The sequence below is a fragment of the Triticum aestivum genome, chromosome 3D (assembly GCF_018294505.1).
Source record: "Triticum aestivum cultivar Chinese Spring chromosome 3D, IWGSC CS RefSeq v2.1, whole genome shotgun sequence".
Lineage (NCBI taxonomy): Eukaryota > Viridiplantae > Streptophyta > Magnoliopsida > Poales > Poaceae > Triticum > Triticum aestivum.
The window spans coordinates 581,933,380-581,953,943 of record NC_057802.1 but is presented as its reverse complement, the minus strand read 5'-3'; the positions used below and the strand labels follow the sequence as shown (position 1 = coordinate 581,953,943).

At 44.9% G+C, this 20,564-nt stretch overlaps 4 protein-coding genes and 1 pseudogene across 4 annotated transcripts; 2 read left to right on the top strand and 3 right to left on the bottom strand.

The window, feature by feature from the left end:
* Positions 1-1,679: 1,679 nt before the first annotated feature.
* On the bottom strand, positions 1,680-2,747 carry LOC123080673 (BTB/POZ and MATH domain-containing protein 1-like). The gene has a single exon (XM_044503608.1). It carries the CDS (start codon positions 2,745-2,747, stop codon positions 1,680-1,682), a length of 1,068 nt encoding a protein of 355 aa, XP_044359543.1.
* A 5,991-nt stretch (positions 2,748-8,738) lies between these two features.
* Positions 8,739-9,749, top strand: LOC123080676 (NAC domain-containing protein 2-like). The gene has a single exon (XM_044503610.1). The coding sequence runs from the start codon at positions 8,800-8,802 to the stop codon at positions 9,373-9,375; it is 576 nt and encodes a 191-aa protein (XP_044359545.1). The 5' UTR covers positions 8,739-8,799; the 3' UTR covers positions 9,376-9,749.
* Positions 9,750-12,066: 2,317 nt separating this feature from the next.
* Positions 12,067-16,433, bottom strand: LOC123080671 (G-type lectin S-receptor-like serine/threonine-protein kinase At4g27290; annotated as a pseudogene).
* A 221-nt stretch (positions 16,434-16,654) lies between these two features.
* On the bottom strand, positions 16,655-18,487 carry LOC123080677 (CST complex subunit STN1). Its single transcript, XM_044503611.1, has 2 exons — positions 18,308-18,487; positions 16,655-17,527 (listed from the first exon to the last, which is right to left on the bottom strand). Exon 2 carries the CDS (start codon positions 17,518-17,520, stop codon positions 17,050-17,052), a length of 471 nt encoding a protein of 156 aa, XP_044359546.1. The 5' UTR covers positions 17,521-17,527; positions 18,308-18,487; the 3' UTR covers positions 16,655-17,049.
* A 127-nt stretch (positions 18,488-18,614) lies between these two features.
* Positions 18,615-20,502, top strand: LOC123080672 (F-box protein At5g49610). The gene has a single exon (XM_044503607.1). The coding sequence runs from the start codon at positions 18,718-18,720 to the stop codon at positions 19,888-19,890; it is 1,173 nt and encodes a 390-aa protein (XP_044359542.1). The 5' UTR covers positions 18,615-18,717; the 3' UTR covers positions 19,891-20,502.
* Positions 20,503-20,564: the final 62 nt, after the last annotated feature.

Here is a 20,564-nt window from a genome sequence, read left to right as displayed (position 1 = left end):
AATATTACTTAGAGGTGCACCCTTTAGGGTATTCTCTGAACATCTTTAGTTCAATTCAATTAACTAAATGTTTTCATGTCACACCAATTCTGAAAATTAATTTCATTGGTTAACTAAGGTCTAAGGAGGGTCAGAGGATATCATGCGAGTCACAAGCGTGCATCCCTAACTATCATAGAGGAGTTATCTTTCAAAAGAGTAAGTGTCATTTAAGTTTACATATATGATGTTTGAAAAATACTAGCCCGTGCAGGAGCACGGGTTCATGACTAGTACACTGAATCATCATTGTTTCTAATACAAACTGACTAACCCAGCTGTCAAAAAAAAAACAAAAGAAAAACGAACCAACCCTGTGAACAGGAAATACATGAGCGTTGAGATAGATGGCAGCTAGAGGATTACTGCTTATAGCTCTACTCCACTTAGCATAACAGAACAGCTCTGCGGCTAGTGCATTTCAACGGGAGCACACACTCTTTGTCTCTAATATAAAACTGAACTTGGAGCTGAAAAATCCAGGAAGAAATGATTTCTTTTGCATATTTACAACATTTTATTTAAGGTGTCTAGTCATGCCTAACTGTAGTGTAGGTAGCAATGAGTGCATATGTGAACTCAACCACCTCCGAAAACATGGTGATGCAATTCAAGGATCCTAAATCTTACAAACTACAGGAACATACTAAAGAATCGATTAACTTAAACAATAAGAGTTCCGTCAAAAAAGAAAAGAAAAATACTAAATCATCGTTGCAAGGAAAGGAAAGAGGGCTTTTTACATTTCAACAGCAAATGCATGAATTTCTGCTCTACAGGACGCAAGAAAGAAAATTTAGATCTGCGCCCCCAGTTCCAGATCAAACGCCAAAGTGCATGAGTAACTGGAAGCACCTCAGTGCATTTGAGTCAAGGTCTGAGATTTATTCTAAACCAGCAGCTCTTTCCCTGATTTGCAGTAGGCATCCAAAGCATTCATTGAAAAGAAAAAAAAACAGTAGCCAGACAACTTGCGAGTATCAGTCAACGTACATGACTACTTGATAACAAAGCTATTACTAAATAAAAGGAAAAAAAGCACATAGCAACGAACTAGCATAACAGAGACCAAAATAAGCATATATAGTTCTGCATGCCATTAGTATAAATTTACTAATATGCCAGGACACATTTCCTAATAAGAAAATGTAAAAGCTGTCAAATACCATTACTAGCAGAATGACCATCGTGAATTCAAAATAATTGCAAACATGGGAATAGTAGGGGGGCAGCATGATAATAATTTCAGAATAGATGTGTGGCAAACAACTCCTCGTGAAAGAGGGGCTGCTCCTAATCAGAGATGCATCGCTCCATGTTCTTTGGAAAGAAGCTTTCGTGTACCAAGATAGCTACCCAATTACAGAGCTATAGAATTCATGAACCTGATAGTACTTCTGATAAACTTAAGAATGCAGACATGCATTCGAAACACCAAAACTAAAACAAAGTGACAGTGCGATAATACCACTTCCCATCTCAAAGTTAGGATACGAAGTCTGACAGTCATTTACTAAGAATCCAAGATAGCTAGCAGATAACAAGTCTTGAAACCAAACCAGGGAGCTAAGCACCATTACTAGTACAAGAAAACCACTTCAAACCCTGGAACTATATAATTTCTAAAGAAACAATAACGACTAAACGAGGGACGACATGGCAATCAGATTCTTAATAACTGAAGGGCAGCTCCTGCTCAGATGATCGAAGCCGTCGCTGTCCAACAGAGCCCTAAGATTTGCCGGGGAGCCAAGAAAACTTAAGCATGCCTTCTTTAAGCCGTCACACTGGTGCTGCTCCGCTAACGTCAGGATGGTCGTTACTGTGCCTATGTTGATGTATTTGCATAGCCTTTCCTCGCAAATACTCTTCAGCCTCTCCATGTTATACCTGTCGGCCGCGACAAGCAGATGCTGGCACATGACATCTTCATCTTCCTTTTCTGTCACCGGTAAGGAGTCGGTATACGCAAAACAGAGCAACGACTTGAACACCTCTGCCTCCATTTCATCTATGCGCACCACACCTGCGGTGTCGCCCTCCTTCATACCGCCAAAGAGCTCCGCACTGAAGACTGGCAATCGGGCAGCAAGCACACACCGGTGTGCAGCAAAAGTGTTACCACCAACCTCGAAAACCACATCGGCACCCTTCTCTGTCTTGAAGAGACCGCCGAGATGCCGGTGCAGGTCAGATGGGGCCACAGAGACAAATGCTGGAGGAGTCTCTTCGGGTAAATCCTCTGCACGGTAGTCGCCGATGACAACGATGTCGCACCTGATGGTGAAGGAATCGTCCTTCAGATGCTCTGACTTCTCCAGGTCTGCCCTCTTGATGAATGTCGCGATTCCCCAGCCCTGCTGAGAAGTGTAGCTGTCTACTGTTGTTGATACCAGCGAAGGAGCTTGGTTCGTTTCCTCATCCGCAAAACAGAATTTCTGTTGCGCCTTCACCGCCGTGCTGACGTTGTCATCAAGAACAAGGAAAAGGGATATGTAGTCTGCGTACTCTGGTTTCTGGCCGTTGGGATGGTAATCGATGTGCCATCGATGTCCTCCAAGGGTGAAAGGGCGGGACTTTATCCTCTCTCCGGAGGGGACGCCCTTGGTGCGGGAGTAGCCATCGATCTTGAGGAGGTGGTACCCGCTCGCGGTGGAGGCAGTGATGGCGGAGGCGGACCGGGACGGCTTGCCGGCGGCGGCCGACATGGTAGAGCTACTCCTGGAAATGGGGAGTTGAAAACTCTCCTCCGCCTTGCTCGGAAAAACTCTCCTCCGCTACCAATCTGATGGGTCATTGCTCTGGAGGTGCTACCAATCTGCTAGGGTTTAGGGCACAATGGGGGCGGATGGAGAACGAAATAAGGAGACGAAACAGTGGTGATTTTTCGAGAGAGTGGAGAAAAAGAGCTACAGCCCAAAGTAGCAAGACCACCAAACCCACAGTTCCTATTTGTACCGGACCAGCAAGAACAAAAGCTGGAACTTATCTGATTTTTTTTACCTCTAAAAATAATCTGATTTTGTTTCCCCCCTTTTTTTTACCCCTAACAAAAGCTACTCTAAAAAAAAGAACAAAAGCTGGAACTTATCTGATTTTGTTAACCCTCAAAAAAAAATCTGAACCCCCCCCCCCCCCCCCCCCCCTTTTCTTGTTAGTTTATTTTTTCATTTTATCCACTTTTCCTTTCTTTTACTTTTCATAGTTTTTCATTTTTGGGGGGTTTCGAAATTATTTTATGTTTTTTATACTTCTATTTCTGTTTTTTCTTGTTTTAATTTGTTCCCAATTTTTATGCCTTTGTCTAAACTCTCTCTCGAGCGGTGAGAACATTGCATCTTACACAAGAGTGGTGCTTTCCTAGGAGTATTTTCATACAACTCTCACTTTTATAAAATATGTTCGTGCACCATACATTATTATTCACCCTAAAAACACACACTTTATTATTCACACTAGCTCGTTATACTTTTCTTGTTTTAATAGTTCTTTTTTTTGTTTAAAAGAGAGAAGAAGAATGCATGTACTTGTGAATAAGGTGAACATTTCTAAGAACACACATTTTTTTATCCATGGCAACATTTTTCATGATTAGTATAACCATTTTACTACCTCAGAGCCAAAAGAAGCGAAGTTATGTGTTTGTCCCAAGTCAAACATGTTTCAATTTGACCAAGTCTATAGAAAATACATCCACATCCAAAACACCAAATTAGTCTCACGAGATTCTTTATGAACTTTTTTGGTACTATGTGTATTTGGTGTTGTAGAACTTAGCACATTTTTCTACAGGGTTGGTCAAATTAAGCTTGTTTGACTTTTGATAAACATAAGATACAAATTTCAAAGACACTATTGGTTTCATACATGCCGGGATAATTTCAAGGACAAGCGAAGCATTTATAGTTTCCACTACAAATTTATTGTCCACATTCGTTTGTTAAATTTTATTTATAAGTTTGTATCTTATGATTATATGCTTTAAATGCATAATAAACTGGATGGCAGCCCACGCGTTGCCATGGAATTGGATATGTAGTTTCTAAATATTGTGTAGAAATTTAATTCGGTTCTTACAATTCAACCTATGTGAGAGATTTCTGCATCAGCAAAAAAATCTTAACACGAAAAGTTGTGCATGTCACAATCAAATGCAATGTGATTTGAAACCCACTTAGAATGCACTAATGCATGTTGCATTGTACGGACTCACATGAGTAGATAGGATGAATGCTAGTGGATCCTGTTAGTAATCTAACATCTGCGGCAATCTGGATGATGTGAAAGTACGAATGTTAAGATAATTAGAAGTAGTGGGGATCACTCCGAATTTCCAATTCTGAGCCCAGGCTCATCTACACCTGATGAACAGTAAAATCAAAACAAGTACTATAAAAATTCAAAATATTCCAAAGATTTTTTGCGTGGAAGATATTTTAGTGCGTGAGGCGCAGCGCATGCCGAATTTCAAAATATTTGGACATCTTAGTAGCTCTCAGCAAAAAAACAAAATCGGATCCAAACAGTGCACAAAGAATAACCTTTTTCATAGACCCCAAATTTGTCTTTTTTACTGAGAGCTACTCAGACATTCAAATATTCTGAAATTTGGCACGGATATCACGCACTCGGTCATATTTCTCCACCCAGGAAAATTTGGATTTTCTTGAATTTATTTAGTATTTTTTAACAATTTTTTTGTTCACTCCCGGGCTCAACTGAGCATGGGAGCCAAAACGCCCCTCTCAGATCACCCTCTTATGTTTATATATTAAATGGGCTGTAAAACTTACCTCAGGAAATTATGTTATCACAATGAAATTCCAGATTTTTTTAAGAAGCCCCCCACCCACCCACCCTTCGCTCTCACTGATAGAATCATACCTTATGGAACGTAACCACCTCACATTAACCACCAAAGTTTCTAGGCCTAGAGCAGAGCAAAAGCTATAAGGGCATCCTCAGCACAGACACGGATGCGGGCGCCGGCCATCCAAATCCAGCCACATATGTCTGTTATATTTCAAATGAAATTCAAAAAAATTGAACAAATTTGATTCAAACTCAAATAAACCGAACATTTTTTTTACATAAAACCCGATGCTTTTCATCTAAACCGGAGAAAATTCATTACATTTAGACATTTTTCAACTAGACTGGACTCTAAACCAAGTCTAAAATGACCGCCGACGCCCGTTCCCCGTTTCCAGCCGGCCATGAGCCCTGGAAAATGAAGCCCCCCCTCCCCCGCTCCTCTGACATGCCTTCCCCATGTCCGGCACCACGCTCGTCGGGCTGTCGGATGCCCTGGAGGGATATGCTTCACCGAGAAGGGAAGATTAGCCTTTGCTTCCCCCGTACCTTCCCTATGTCCGGCTGCCTCGCTCATCGGAATGGCCTCTTCTTCCGAGAAGCACGACTCGAGGTTGGTTTTTGGGGCGGGAGACAACGATGGCCTGCGAAGAGGGCAAGACACCGGCTGTGCACGCCGGCGGTGGCCTTCGTGGGACCCAAGCGGCGGCAATCTCCCGTGATCTACTTTTCCTCGCTGTGGGCGGTAGACGCAGACGTGCTGGCCGCCTCATTGATCTCCATGGCATCGACTTCTTTTCCATGGGCAGGGCATGGTTCCGCGCACGTTCACAGCGGATGTCGTGGGAGGAGCGGTACCACACTGCCTCGTCCACGCCAACAACTTTGCCCATGTCGCCATGCTCCTCTGCAAGCTAGCTCAGAGCGATGACTTGTTGAAACACGCGCCAGCTTATAACGGCCAATTGCTCCTCCATGCGCCAGCCCACTGCCTCACCCATGGTAGTGATGGCCTCAAGCGGCGAGGGAGAACGAGCCGCAGCGAGTTGCCTAGCTCATATCTGACAGGCTTGGCGGGCCACCTAGCCGCCGGCTTTTATGCGGGAGACCCCCTCTTCCTGCTCGCCGGATGCCATGGACAGTGTGAGGAATATGGTGCAAGGAGGAGATGGAGAGTGGAGGTGTGGCGCGGTTCTTGCCCGGTGTCTGGCCTTGTTTAAATAGTCGATGGACGAGGAACCAACCGGCGTGTGTTTAATGTCGGTGAAGTCTTCATGTTGCCGGAGTAGGTTTCTCGGCGCACACATGGCTCTAATGGATGCAGGCGAGGAGGCGTGTTCAGCCAGTTGTGCAGCGGGCGTCGTTCCCTCGGTCGACGCGTCGCTTCAATGCCGACGCCAGTGAGAGTTCGCATCCTCTCTGGACTGACGTCAATGCAGAGTGGCCGCTCATAGCGACATGAATGCGGGCAGATGACGCTGGGCCGGAACGCACGCGGGCGAGATAGAAGGATTTTGGGTGGGCCAGGGCAGACAGAAGTGTAGGTGGCAGCGGTCAAGGTGCCCGTAACGCCCCTAGTTTGTTTCGGTTTGCGGAAAAAAATGCGTTCGAACCGCCGAGCGAACCGATACAGACCCACATCTTACATTCTTAAAAAGTTCCTCCCCACTATAAGGTATTCTCTCAACATGCAGATTATCCACATCAGCACATTGACATGTCACCGTTGTGGTCTACTGCATGCATGCTCCCAGGTCATTAATTATTAATATTTTGACCAGCGTACAAAAACTTGCAACATCACCTTCTCTTCTTTAAGTTCGGTGAACCATAGCTTCAAAAGAAAATCAGTGAACCAGCTAGCCAACCGGTACGTATAACATCGCATTAACTTGCTGCTGATCGTCTTATGTTCCGGCACCAACGGACGCTTCCGATCACAAATAAAGCCACAAATGCACGGAAACTGACTGAGGCATTAACCCATCCGTTTCCATCGATTGGTTTCCCTTGGGTTCATCTTTTTAACTTGAGCAGGCCAATGCCACAGCTTACATGTCCAGACAGTGGAGGCCTACCGACGCTTTGTACAGCAGCACATCTTAGCTCAAGCAGGTCACTGTCGTTTCAATCAAGTGCCCCCTCCAAAACAATGTGGGCGTTGGCAGGTGCTCCCACCTGCGGCTTCACGTGTAATCATAGTTTTCCGCCCTAGTTTCCTTATTTTCTTTTTCTCTTAGCCTTCGTTCATCCCTGTAACTTGCCTCTGTACAGTGTGTTCTTCTTCTATCAATGATAACCAGCAGCTCTCCGGCTGGACTTAAAAAAAAAAGAATCTTGCCAAGACATGGCTTGAGCTTCAGGAATTTATATGTTCATCTCCTTGATGGCAGGTCTCAATGGGCGTTGGTCTGACGCCATAATTGGGGCGTACTTCTGCTCACGCTATATTCTGAAGCCGACTGTTGTTCCACATCTATGTAAGGACCAGGTTTCACATTCTTTCTTCTACTGATTTGTTCACCTTAGTCTGGAGTTAGATTTCAGAATACAGTTTTCACTAAGTATTGAAACAATACGTCAACTTCCCTTTCATGATGTCTACCGGGAGACATCGTGTGGCCTCCTCTGCAACATGGTGGCCGCCTTCGAAGTGCTGCTACGCATGACACACCGTTTTGAGTACACCATCGCCGGTATAGGGAGCCTCCCCTATGGTGCCGCTAAGCGGGACACGCCTGTACGGCGTCGCCAGTGCACGGGAGAAGGCACAATACACACGTACATGGCATTTTTATCACAATTCTATATATAAAATTGCAATCTTATATTACTAATTTATTTAGTTTTTTCTATTGAGGGCAATAGACAAATGTGGAAATAAAAAGCACTATAACTGATTCTCGCAAAAGAGAAGTACTACGACTGAAACATAGCTGCTTCATTACTGCATCTTTACATTTATAAGTATTTTCGCATTTTTTACTAATAATTGGGTTACTTTATTCTTGATTTGTCAAAATATTATACAAATGATGTCCAAGATTCGGTGAAGCTAACCCTAACATTCATGGAAGTACAATTAGTGAGTCAACATACCGCCAAGAACTGCCTTGGTGATATGTAGATATACTGTAAATACCCCCATGCATGTATTTATCCAGTTCGTGGTTGTATATATATGTAACATGGTTGATTTGTAGCTTACCAATATCTAATGAGAAAAAAAACATGCAAATAATTCTCTATCCTGTTATTCTACTTTGTGACAACTAAAAGTCCATCCGTTGTTGCCCCCAACTCCTACAAGTCCCGCAACAACGTGCGGGGTATCATCTAGTTGGATGAAAAAACACGTCCAAACGTATGGATGATTTGAGGATCCGCGTCGGACATGACTTACACCCTGATCTGCATTCTAGAAGAAGTTCACTGTACTGGGAGGCCTTGACATTTCATTCCCCCGATGTGCCATATATACTAACTGACATGCACGCCAAATCTTTGCGCAAAAAAAAAGTCATGGGCGCCATATCGCACTACTTAATTAGTGATCATGTTATCACAATTATAGAATCGATGCGTATCTCTCCATCCTTACTAGTGATCTCCATTTACACGGCATAAATTGACCCCAGAAAGAAAAGAGGAGATTTGCGCCAAATTTAGAGCCTTGCCATTTGTTTTTTGAGAATAAGAATTTAGAGCCTTGCCTGCTTTTTTTTATCTTGATGTTTTTTTTTGAGCCTTTTGTGCCTTCACAGCTGCCCCGATCGGGCCCGATCGAGCAGGCCATCTCGGCGGGCTACGCGTGTTGGGCCGAGTAGGGAAATGTAACAAGTACCAGTGGTTGTGGTGGTTGGAAAGAAACGCAGCCGCATCTTCTTGTCGGGTGGCTGAGCCTTGACTTCATCGGAGGAAGGAGGAAGGGGAGACTTCATCGGGGAAATGGGGGAGGAGATAAATCTGGCCGGCGCCGGCGGAGGGGAGGTGAAGCAGGAGGTGGGGGAGGAGGAGGAGATCGAGTTCGAGCCGACGGAGGACGAGCTGGTGCTGCACTTCCTCCGGCCGCAGCTGCGCGGGTTCGCGCCGCGCGTGGCGGGCGCGGTGGTGGAGGCGGACCCGTGCGCCGCGCCGCCGTGGGAGCTGCTGGAGCGGCACGGGCTGCTGCGGCGCGGGCACGGCTACTTCTTCGCGGCGCGGCGGCGCGGGAAGGGCGCCCAGGCGCGGCGCACCCCGGAGGGCGGCGGCGGCACGTGGATGCACAGCGGCAACAGGGAGGACCGGCGGTCCGTGACGGAGCTGGGCGTGGTGGCGCGCTGGTCCATGACGCGGTACTGCTTCTACGCACGCGACGGGGCGCAGGGGCGGCGGAGCACCGGGTGGGTGATGTCCGAGTACGAGATCACGGACCCGCGGTGCTACCGCCGCGCCGACGACGGCGAGGAGGACCACTACTGGGTGCTCTGCCACGTCCGCCGGAGCACCAGGAAGAACGTCAAGCCGCGCTCCCGGAGGCGGTAGGCTGCCGCGCCTCGGCTCGGTCGCCGACCAGCCGGCGCAAGGCGGAGAGGGTCACCGAGGAATCTCGTTCTGCGTTTCTTGTGTTCGTCGCCCCGCTGTGTGATCTGTCGTGTCGTGTCGGTCGGTCCGCGTGCGCCGCGTGCAGTGTAGAGAAGGAAATAAATGTGCGCGCTGTTGCGATCTTGGGCCTCTCCCTTCCCTTGGTTTCTCCGCAACGGAATTTTGGGGAAAGGATCGGATGTCACGAAGCTACAGTGTAATCCCAGTGCAAAACAAAGAAATGATGTCACGGGCACTTTAGCAAAGACACTGTGCGCAATTACTGTTCATAGAAAATAAAATCCGAAATTAATTTTATTGCACCATAATTTTGTTTGTATGTAATTTTTGTAAATGTATACAATAGATTTGTAATTTACAAATTAATTCAAGTCATTTTAGGCTTAATCATATGGATGTGAAGAAGGGATGTTAGGGTACTGTAGCTTCTCTAACATCTCTTCATGATGTTAGAGGATCTCATTCCGGATTTTTGTGCGTGTTGTGTTGCTCGCCTTTCTCGTGTCCTGCTCCGCGCATGTGTTGCGTTGCGCCCGAGCTGATGTGCATTTGTGTCCAGGTTTTTTTGGAAAGAAGTTCAAAACAAACCTTGAATCTGTAGACGAAAGGTAAATCAAAAACCGAACTTTCTGACCACGGCCTATTTTGAACCTTCAGGGAGTTTAGTTGGTATTCGCTGACGTGGCAAGTCAAATACTAGGATTATTGACCGGCTGGCTGGACATTAGCATGAATCGGACCGGCCCTTTAGCGCAGTCGCTTGCGCTGTTCTGAATTTTTTTATTTTTCCTTTTCTTTTTTGTTTCATTTTCATAATGATCATAATTCTTTTTCATTTTGTAATGACATTTTTTTGAAATACACAAAGCCACTTGTCTTTTATAACGAGCGACGAAATATTATAGACCGGCAAAAAAATATGCTAACCAGAGTGCTTTATAGGATTCAATCTCGGGATCTCGCACAGAGAGCGCCCGCAACTAGCCACCCACTCTGAAGGCTGCTCATGACATAGATAGCGCGACCTCGATAAGAAATCTAAACATTTCTTGAAAAAATATGTGAACAATTTTGAAATGCCAATTTTTTTAAACGTAGATAATTTACGAAATTCCATAAATATATTTTTTGGAAAATGTGACACAATTTTGAAAATCCAAACATTTTTTAAAACATTTGAAACTTTTGGAATTCCAAACATCTTTTGAAAAATGTGAAAAAAATTCAAAATGTAAACGGAACTTGAATTTAATTCTAAACACTTTTTGAAAACACGAAACATTTTTCAATTTTTGACCAAAAGTAGGAAACATGAACATTTCTTAAACTTTTGAACAAATTATGAAATGCGCGAACATTATTTAAAATTCCCGAATATTTTTGAATTTACGGAAAAAAAGTAAATAAAACAATTTTTGTTTGAAAGTCTGTGCAAATATTTTTCAGGATTAAAAAGTTCTTCACCTTTTCATAAAATGTTTATGTATCAAAAAGTGTTCGCTTTTTAAAAACTGATTGTGTTTTCAAAAGAATTGTTCTTTCTTCCAAAAGTATTCGGAATTCCATAAAGTGTTCGCACTTTAGAAAATGTTTGGGGATTTCAATTTTTTTTACGTTTTCAAAGTTTGCTCTTAAAAACGTTTTCAAATCTCGACGCTATGGTCTCTATAAACTATGGTTGGGCTTCTAATTATATCAGTGACAGATCATTTTGACACATCGGCAGCTCCTAGTCGCAGGTACGATTCCCTGCCTCCCCGGTTTATCTCTTTTATTTTGGGTATTTTTACGTTGCGCCTTATGAAAAAGTAAAAGAAAAAAACTTTGCTTCACGCCTGACAGGCCGGCCGAATCGCGTCCGCAGCCAACAATCTCGGGATTTGGCTCTGCCAGGTCGAAAATCCCTGTTTGGAAGGCCCTCAAGGTTCAAAATAGACTGGGATCAAAGAGTTCGGTGTGCCAATTTCCAGAATTACAAGTTTAGGGTTCGGTTTAGCTTTCGTCTACAAGTTCAAGGTTTATTTTGGAATTTTTCCAATGTTTTTCTAACAAATTGGTACAAGTTCAGTCTTATAAGATGCTTTTCTTTATATTAAGATTGTCAATAGAGCTTGATGTTTCCTTAAAAACAACTTTTTTGGGAGAGAAACGCATCTAAGATTCATTTGCCTGACATGTTGTACTTGTCATATATAATGTCCAATGTATTTTATAGGGACACTTGCATCTTTGCCTGTAGTTGGTTTCTACAGATTTTGCTCTCACTTTTGAGTCTGCTCAATTTTGTCCTTAGATTTACTCCCGAGGTTACTCGAATGCCCTTCCGTCAAGATTCCGTCCAGTCAAAGGCGTTGGACCATTACTTTGGATCAAAATACAATACCCCTTAGAAGTGGCAGAGGGGTTATGCCCCTTCCACATGAGAAAAAAAATGAAAGAAATAAACAAATGCCCCCCTCCCACTCTTTTGTAGAAGGAATCACAAATTGGTATGCTCCAAACTTCAGAGAGTGGAACCCCAGAGGTATTAGTAGCATGCCACAAAACTGAAATCAATATTTGTAAATGAAGACTCCAGTGCGTGTGATTCCAGTGGCAGCTCAATACTTTAGCAAGTTTTTTTAGGCAATGGGCGGCGCTTCATTGATTAAATCACAACAAGTTCATTACAAAGTACCGCTCCGATGAAATCCGGAGCTTCGACATACCAAGCACCTACGACAACATGCTCCGCAGATCACGTGATAGCATGAGCCGCCCTATTAATATGCTCGACTAACATGAATAAAGGAAACTGAAACAAACTTCAACAACGGTAATAACTTGATGTCATGGGCGACAGCGCCAGTAGCCAATCGTTCAGCTTCAGAGGCATTCAGCTTGGACACCAGAGATGAACAATCACAAGCTAAGATATTCCTCTGAATACCATCAACAAGAGAACAGGATAAAAGAACATCGAGTGGCCATTACTTCAGCGGGTTCAGGATCGCAAACATTCTCATAGAAGTGATCACACATTCTCATAGAAGTGATCACGGGACACAAAAGTACAACACCAGCACCAATATATTCAGATTGTAAGAAGATGGCAGTATCAAGGTTGACCATAACCTTGTCCTCCCACGGTAGATTCCATCTTTGAACTGAGGGGGTGAAATCACACCTTTTGGAAGCTTTGGCTTTGAAAGAGTGCTGCAAAATCATCTCAATGCAAGCGTGGGAGAACAGGAAACAGTGCACGGGTGGAACTTGAAAACTTCGAGACCCTATCGCCCCTCCAGTACTGTAAGGGCTTCCATATCCACAGAGTCCTGACCGTAGTCTGCTCTCTTTGCTACCTTATTCCTCTGAGAAAAATACAGTGGCTTATCAGGCGTTGCAACTGGTGTGCTTCTACTCTCCAACGTTGATACAACAGTTGACATGAGTGGTCTGGCATCCGGATCATCCTGAACACACAAGAGCCCAACATGAATGCAACATAAAGCCTCTTCATTCGAGCAGCTCTCTGAAACTGATGGATCCACCAAATCCATTGCTAGCCCTTCCCTCCATAGACTCCATGCCTGAATAAATCAAATAAAAAATTAGGTCACGTGGTCAAAGGAATTGCAGACATTGGCAATGACAAATCGTAATCTTACATATATTATAAGGTTGGGGAACTCCTTGATGTTCTCGGTTGAGCTAATCCTTATCCCACTTACAGTTTCCAAGAGCAAGACCCCAAAGCTATAGACATCGGACTTGACAGAAAAGAGGCCTTCCATTGCATATTCCGGAGACATATAACCGCTGGATAAATCATATCATCAGCAAGACTTGTGCATTTCGAGTTGAGTTTAAATATGAATGACTTTAATGAACAACCAGACGCAAGTTAGTACTTACTATGTTCCGACAACTCGGTTAGTGTTCGCTTGTTGCTCATCTCCACCAAAGATTCTTGCCATGCCAAAATCAGATATCTTGGGATTCATATCTCCATCTAGCAAAATGTTGCTTGTTTTCAGATCCCTATGAATTATCATCAGCCTTGAGTCTCGATGGAGATAGAGTAGCCCTCTAGCCACTCCTTTTATTATACTGAATCGTGTTGGCCAATGAAGCATTGGCTTCTTTTCAGAATCTGCAAAAATAGTACGGATTATGATTTAAGATGTGGCAACAGATGATTTTAACTGATTAATTTGTGATCAGAACATACTGAAAAGGAAGGTGTCCAGGCTTCTGTTTGGTAGATACTCATAAATAAGTAGCTTTTCATCGCCCTGCACACAATAACAGACAAGCCTTACAAGGTTTTTGTGTTGCAGTTTAGCAATCACGACTACTTCATTCCTAAACTCTATTGCTCCCTGTCCAGAACCTCTACCGAGCCTTTTAACAGCAACTTCTTTGTTGCCATGTAAGAGCCCCTGCATTATACCAACGAGGAGAAAATTAAGGATACGAAATAGTATGGTTCAGTTTCAAATCACAGCAAAAAGGGACAAAATTGTCATATTTCAGTGCAATTAGGGACACGCTGTTGTGTCTACGTTTACCTTGTAAACTTTACCAAAGCCGCCTTGTCCTAACAAATTAATTGGACACAGAGAAGTTGTTTGTTGCAGCGACTGTTTCCTTAAAGCTAATAAATGGAAGTTCATGAGTTTCCTTTCCGAGTCCATCACTAATGCGCAAATCCCCCATTATCAGTCTCTTTGGTCTTCCTTTCTTGTCATGTTTGCCTAAGAGAAGTATCATCTTTGTTGTCTTAGAAAGGCCACAATATGTGTCTTCCAAACAGCTTAAAAAATAAAATCAATGGACTACCTTTAAACTTGCAGAACCATACAAGGCACGCCAATAGAAGTATCAGCAACACACTTGCTGAAATTGCTGGTATAACTTCTATCACGATGTTCTTTCGCCCTTTCCCTGAAAAGGAACAATGTTATGAGGTTCAATTTATTGTAAATCTTTACTCTCTCCGTTCCAGAATATAAGGTGTATCGATTTTTGTGCAAGTCAAATTTGTGTATGTTTGACCAAGATTATATAATAAAATATCAACATACATAATAGAAAATAATTAAAATATGAAAATACTTTTTACGATGGATCTAATCGATATTCATATTTTTTTCTAAAAATTTGGTCAAACGTGCACATGTTTGACTTTTGGAAAAACTAATACACCTTATATTTTGGAACAGAGGGAGTAGTACTTTTTGTCTGACTATCACGAGTAACCTACAGTTTAGTTAATTGCATCAGGAATGTTTTAGAAGTGCACTTGGGCTCAATGCATTTTAACAGTGTTGTCTGTACCACCATTTTGGCATGCTAAATGCATTGGCATATATACATAGTACAAACACCAAGCAAATGGCAATGGCAAGTAGTGATTTTGCTTTGCTGCGTGTAGTGGTGGAGCCAAAGTGTCAGCAACTGACAATTTATTAGCGAGTTAAAGCAGCAAGTTGTCATGCTCTGCTTCTTATGTTACACACAAATTCTTAAACTGAAACGTTGATGAACATAAACAAGAGCAATAGAAAGAGGAACATACTTGACAAGGTAGCAAGCCGCAGATACAGGTTCTCATTGCCGATGGTGCCACCCTTCTCCACATCAATCAGATCCCCGGTCCACAACAGGCACCTTGTTGCATCCCCATCAATGTTGCTGGTGCTTAGATTAGCATAAGCATATGCTACACATGAGCAATTTTTGCTGCACTCCACTTTGCAGTCATCATAGCTTTTGTTCCACAAGCGTACAAACTTGTCTGGAGCCTTCATTGCTGGCTAGGTCAAGAAATTGGCCTCTCCACCGCACTGCAGTTCCTCCTTTCGCCGGCAACCATGAGAAAAATTGCCTCTAACCCACTCTGTTTTGTTACTAGGGTCAAATCCATCAAGGCACTTGCATGTGGAAATTGCCTCTGTGTTGTCACAGTAGCCATATGCACCACAGTATCCATAGAGATTGCACCGGTAAGCTGGCCACGGTGCAATGAGGGTCCAATCTGTTAAGCTGGTATTCCATCTCCATATCGTGGTCTTTCCAGAGTAGTCAACCTTGTAAAATATCCTGGAGGAGCCATCTGATAGTCCAAATGTTGAATAGGTCTCACCATCGGTGCCCATGTAAATCGTCAAATACATGAGTGGACTAACGGCCTGGAGGCCCACGTTGGAGGATACATAGCCGTTCCTCACAGCAGCACGGAAGTATGGCACTGACCCATTCCAGACGAAGGACTGCAGGGGAGTGTCAAGGTCATTCCCAACAGAGAACCTGCCTTTTGACGGGTCTTCAGGGCCCTTCCAAGAGATCATCCGCCATGGTGGGTGTGTCTTGTGGGTCGTCCGCATAGGCATGCCAACAAGGACGGTGTCGCTTGGGTTTTCGAAGCTCTGCCATAACATGGTACCGTATGATGATAGGACTACAAGATTTCCATTGTTGAGAAGTTTGGCTGAAGAGTTGCCGCCAGTGATTGTTTTTGCCATCCAAAGTATGTGGTGGCCATTGGTTTCGGACAACACAAGGCTAGAGTTTTCGGTCATACTAAGCACCGCGGATGAAGCATCGGTGATCGGATTATCACGGTTGGCAACCCAGACGACGGTGCTCAACGGGATATCGTTGAACCATATGCCAACATATGCATTTTCAGTTGAATTTGAGGGGGTAAAGAAGCCTAAGGCGAACGAACCTTGGTCCGAGGTGAGAGTTTTGTCAGGAGTGAGTCTCATGCCAGGGACAAGCACACTGACAGGTGCGCACAGAAGCACTGAACTGAAGGGCCAAGGAATCAGGAGCATGATGGCGACCAAGTGGAGAGAAGGCTGATGCATGCTTACCCCCTTCTTTGAGCTAACAAGTGACGAGGAATCAGGAGCAGAGAAGGGGATAGGATTGGGTGGAGAAGAGAGAGGAAAATTTAGAGTGAACTCCGAAAACTAACCTTGCAGTTGAAAACTAACTTTCCTTTTTTGTCAATAGTTGATATAGACAAATTTAGAGTGAAGTGTGAACGGAGGGCAGTATTTCAAATTTTCATTACTATGTGACTCAACATTGGATTCTAATACATCACTATCTATCAGCCTATCAACTTAATGCCAGGAAGGTGACTAGGTGATGGTAAGACAAAGAAAGCAGAGACTACACCATACTTTCTCTGTCCCATTCAGAGTAGCTGCAGTACCATTCAGAATCAGGGACCCACTCATTACTTCCATGGATTACGAGTCGAAGGACTAGTCAAAACTAGTCTATAGACGAGTCTATGAGTCGCAACTCCAGGGCCCGACTACACTTCAGTGTCGACTAGTCTATGAGTCACAACTTCAGTGTCGACTTGTCACGATTAGTCTATGAGTCTCAACATCCGAACGACTCGTCGACTCCTAAACCTTGATTACTTCACCCAAGTGCAGTGCGCTATCACTAGGGGCCTCTGCATTAGACCTTATAAAACAGTTGCGACTGACCCTAATGCATAAATGAAGTAAATCAAATGCAGTTAACCAAAAAAGGTATTTGATTAACGATGTTTGGCTCAACAGTGACCACAGAAAGAAACACAGAGCATAAGATCCTCCGAGGCAAACCTCAAGCAGAAGGTAGTGGCAAATCATAACATTCCTTGGCCATGTGAACGCACTGTAACCAATGTAGAACCTCCACATTAGGGTCCTCCTCTAGAACCACGTCTCTAGCAGCAATCTGGATTGCACCACGGTACATGACAATCCTCCCACGAACCCTCAACAGGGTGCCCAGGCGTACGACCTCCGACATTTTCGATGCCATCTCTCCAGTTGGATCAGAATCGGATGAACTGTTTGCATTCAGGTACTGGTGGTTCAGCCACAGGACACATGGTACACAGCCAGTGCCATCATCAACCAGGAAGCGGAGAAATTTGTCCCTGCGGTCACGTGAAACAACGACCCCGACAACCTCGGCACGAGCAACCGTACGGCCACAGCGAACAAAGGAAGGTGGCGATGTATGTCGGGGAGTCAGCGAGAGAAGGTCGGCAGCCAGAAGCTTGACGTGCACAAGATGAAGGGAGTCCATGCTGAGTCTGCATACAACCCATGAGGCAATGAAGTTCAGAGAAGATATCCAACTAGCGCTTCGCATTTTTATCATACATGACGAAAGTTTAAGCAAAAAAAGCTATATATATTATTGGCGCAGCAAGGATTCAAGCAAGCCGGGCTAAATGTTCATCGCATATAACTAACAAGAAAAGTACCCCATAAAACAACTGTAGCTCAATTGCACAGCTATGGTAGAATTAGAAATTGACATTTATCGATCCAACAAAATAGAGATACATGACCAAAATTACAAATAATAGTACAAGAGAATATTATTCGGACTGAACTGAACACGAGGTTTCAGATGCTGCAGTTAATTGGTTGGTTTCAGATTCTGCAGCAAACCACGGCGGTGCCCCTGTCTTCAGTCTGCAGCGGCGGTTGACCATGAGGTTTCAGATTCTAATTGGTTGGTTTCAGAGAATATTATTCAGACTGCAGCAAACCATGGCGTCGCTCATGTCTCCAATGCATCGCGTGAAGCAGATCAGCGTGGGGAGAAACCACAGACTGATAAAATCTAATACACAGGATGAACGGTTGACTTGAATTCATTGAAGTTCAGAACAGAGATACATATGGCTCTGCTTGTGGCAGTTAGATAATCAGAGATGTACTGAAGCTAACAGGGATACAGGCTATCTAACTGAAGGTGACGAGCTAATCTAACAGTACAACACTGAATCAATGTATACACTTGAGTTGAGACGCACTTATCCTTCAACTTTTACAGTGGACGAATTCGAATGAATAACATTCACCTTGCTCTGGATTTCAGTTGACGCGGGTGCTGCCTGCCCTTCGATGAGGAGATGCCACCAGACGGTACGGGATTGCGGCGGACCGTATCTAGTGGCGGCGCCGGCGCCGGCGCTCCGCCCGGCCGCGGTAGGGTTCAGAGCTCAAGCCTGGCGCTGCGCTGGGCGAAATGGGCTGGCATCCGATGCATCCATCAGTGTGTATGGCCGAGATGTCTGGGCCAGTTGAAGGCCTCAACGGAGGAGGCAGCCCAGGCCCAGCCCGTTTAAGCCCAGTTCAAAGGCATTTCTTCTGCTGTTTCCACGAGAGAGCAGACCAAAACCTACCTCCGCTCCCCGCCCCCTCAACGCCGCCGTCACTGTCACAGGCAGTCCACCACTCAGTTCACTCCTCTTGCTGGACGCCGGCGACCATGGCCGACGCCGCAAGAGCAACGGCGCCGCCTCACCACGGCAGCCTCCCGGACGAGATCACCATGGAGATCCTCGTCCGGCTGCCCCCCAAATCGCTCCTCCGCTACCGCGCCGTCTGCCGCGCATGGCGCAGCGCCACCTCCACCCGCGGCTTCCTCCTCGCCCACCACGCCCTCCAGCCCGCCCTCCCCCTCCTCTACGGCTACAACTTCGTCGGCGACGAGGTCCAGTCCCTGGACATCATCCCCTTCCACCAGCGGGCAGGCGCCGGCCAGCCCCAGCTCCAGCTCCAGCCCGTCGCGCGGCTTGAGCAAGACTCCGACTTCCACCACCTGGAGGCCTGCTGCGACGGCCTCCTCGTCCTCTCCTTCCGCAACACCAGCGTCCGCGACTGGCGCTTCGCCGTCTGCAACCCCGCTACTCGTCAGTATGCTCCCCTCCCCTTGGCTTATGGCTCCGGCGTCGAGTACTCGCTCTTGGGGATGTACCCACACATCCCCACCGGCGACTACCGGCTGTTGATGTACCGGGCCTCAGCATTGATGCATGGTGAACTGGTGCCTGCCGCTGCTCAAGACGGCTCCTACATCTTCACATTGGGCTCCGGCCAGCCACCGAGGCACATAGGTTTCCTTGACGCGGAGGTACTGACGTACACCTTTGGATCTCTCCTGTTTCGTGGTAGCCTGCATTGGCACCCACCAGGCAACATGATAATGGTGTTCGACACCACGACCGAGTTGTTCCGGCAGATGCGCGCTCCGGTTGTTCCTCCTGGCCATGCTAAGTTGTTTCAGATGGATGAAATGCTTGGCATGTCCGGCTTTAATGATGCAGCGACAACCATTGATATCTGGGTGGCGCAGGACTACGAGAACGGGGTCTGGGCCTGCAAATACAGGGTAGAGTTCTCAGTTGCAGACCTCACTCCGCGGTTTGGAAAGTTTGACGAAAGTTCTTGGGCGGTGGTCGTGCCTTGGGATGGTGACGTGCTCCTACTGGTCAATTTTGGTGAGTGGCTGCTTCAGGTTGACATTGAGGGCAAGTTGGTCGCTACTTTCCATCGCAGAGGCCTCGGTCCTGCAAATCTTGGGCTCAAGCAAACTCTTGTTCATCATACCTTCTTTCCGACACTGGAGGGTTATGTTGCCAACTCTTTGCCTTTCATCTGACAGATGTTATGTCAATTGGTGATTCTAGCCCAACTGTCACTATCCTCATGAGCTGCAGTGTGTATCAGTTCGGTCCACTATGAGCCTGCTAGTTTCATTTTGATGCACAGACAAGTTATGATCAAGAAGCTTGACTGTTTCATGGCTATGTTTATATTTCTCTGAATGTTCTTCTGGGCTCAAGTGGCTGCCGTGAGTCTTGATGCTAAAATTACAAGTCTCTGTTTATTTAACTGAAGAATTTCTTCTCCTTTTATCAAGGTCCTCTTTTTATAGATAACCATTGCTCTTCTTAATACTAAATAATTAGTAAATGTACATTTGATTTATGTTTCTCTGTTTTGTTTTAGCTGACAAGAAATGAGGCAGATTATCCTTTTTTTAATTATAGTCAATTTTTCAATCAAATGTTGTGCTGCAGTTCATTTCTTTTTCATGATTCCATTGCATTTGGTTAGGTATTGAGACATACTGTTTTAATCCTTCCTTTACACTGTATCATTTGGAGTTATATTTATCACTTCACTTTATCTGTAACCATTTTAAGGAATCAATGATTCATGTGATGTTTGATCTTAACATAAGCTCGAGAAATGGAACCTTCATTGATAATAAGTAGTAGAAAGGTTGTCATGGTCAGGCTCAGTTTCTAGATTTTAAATTCTGTAAGTGTC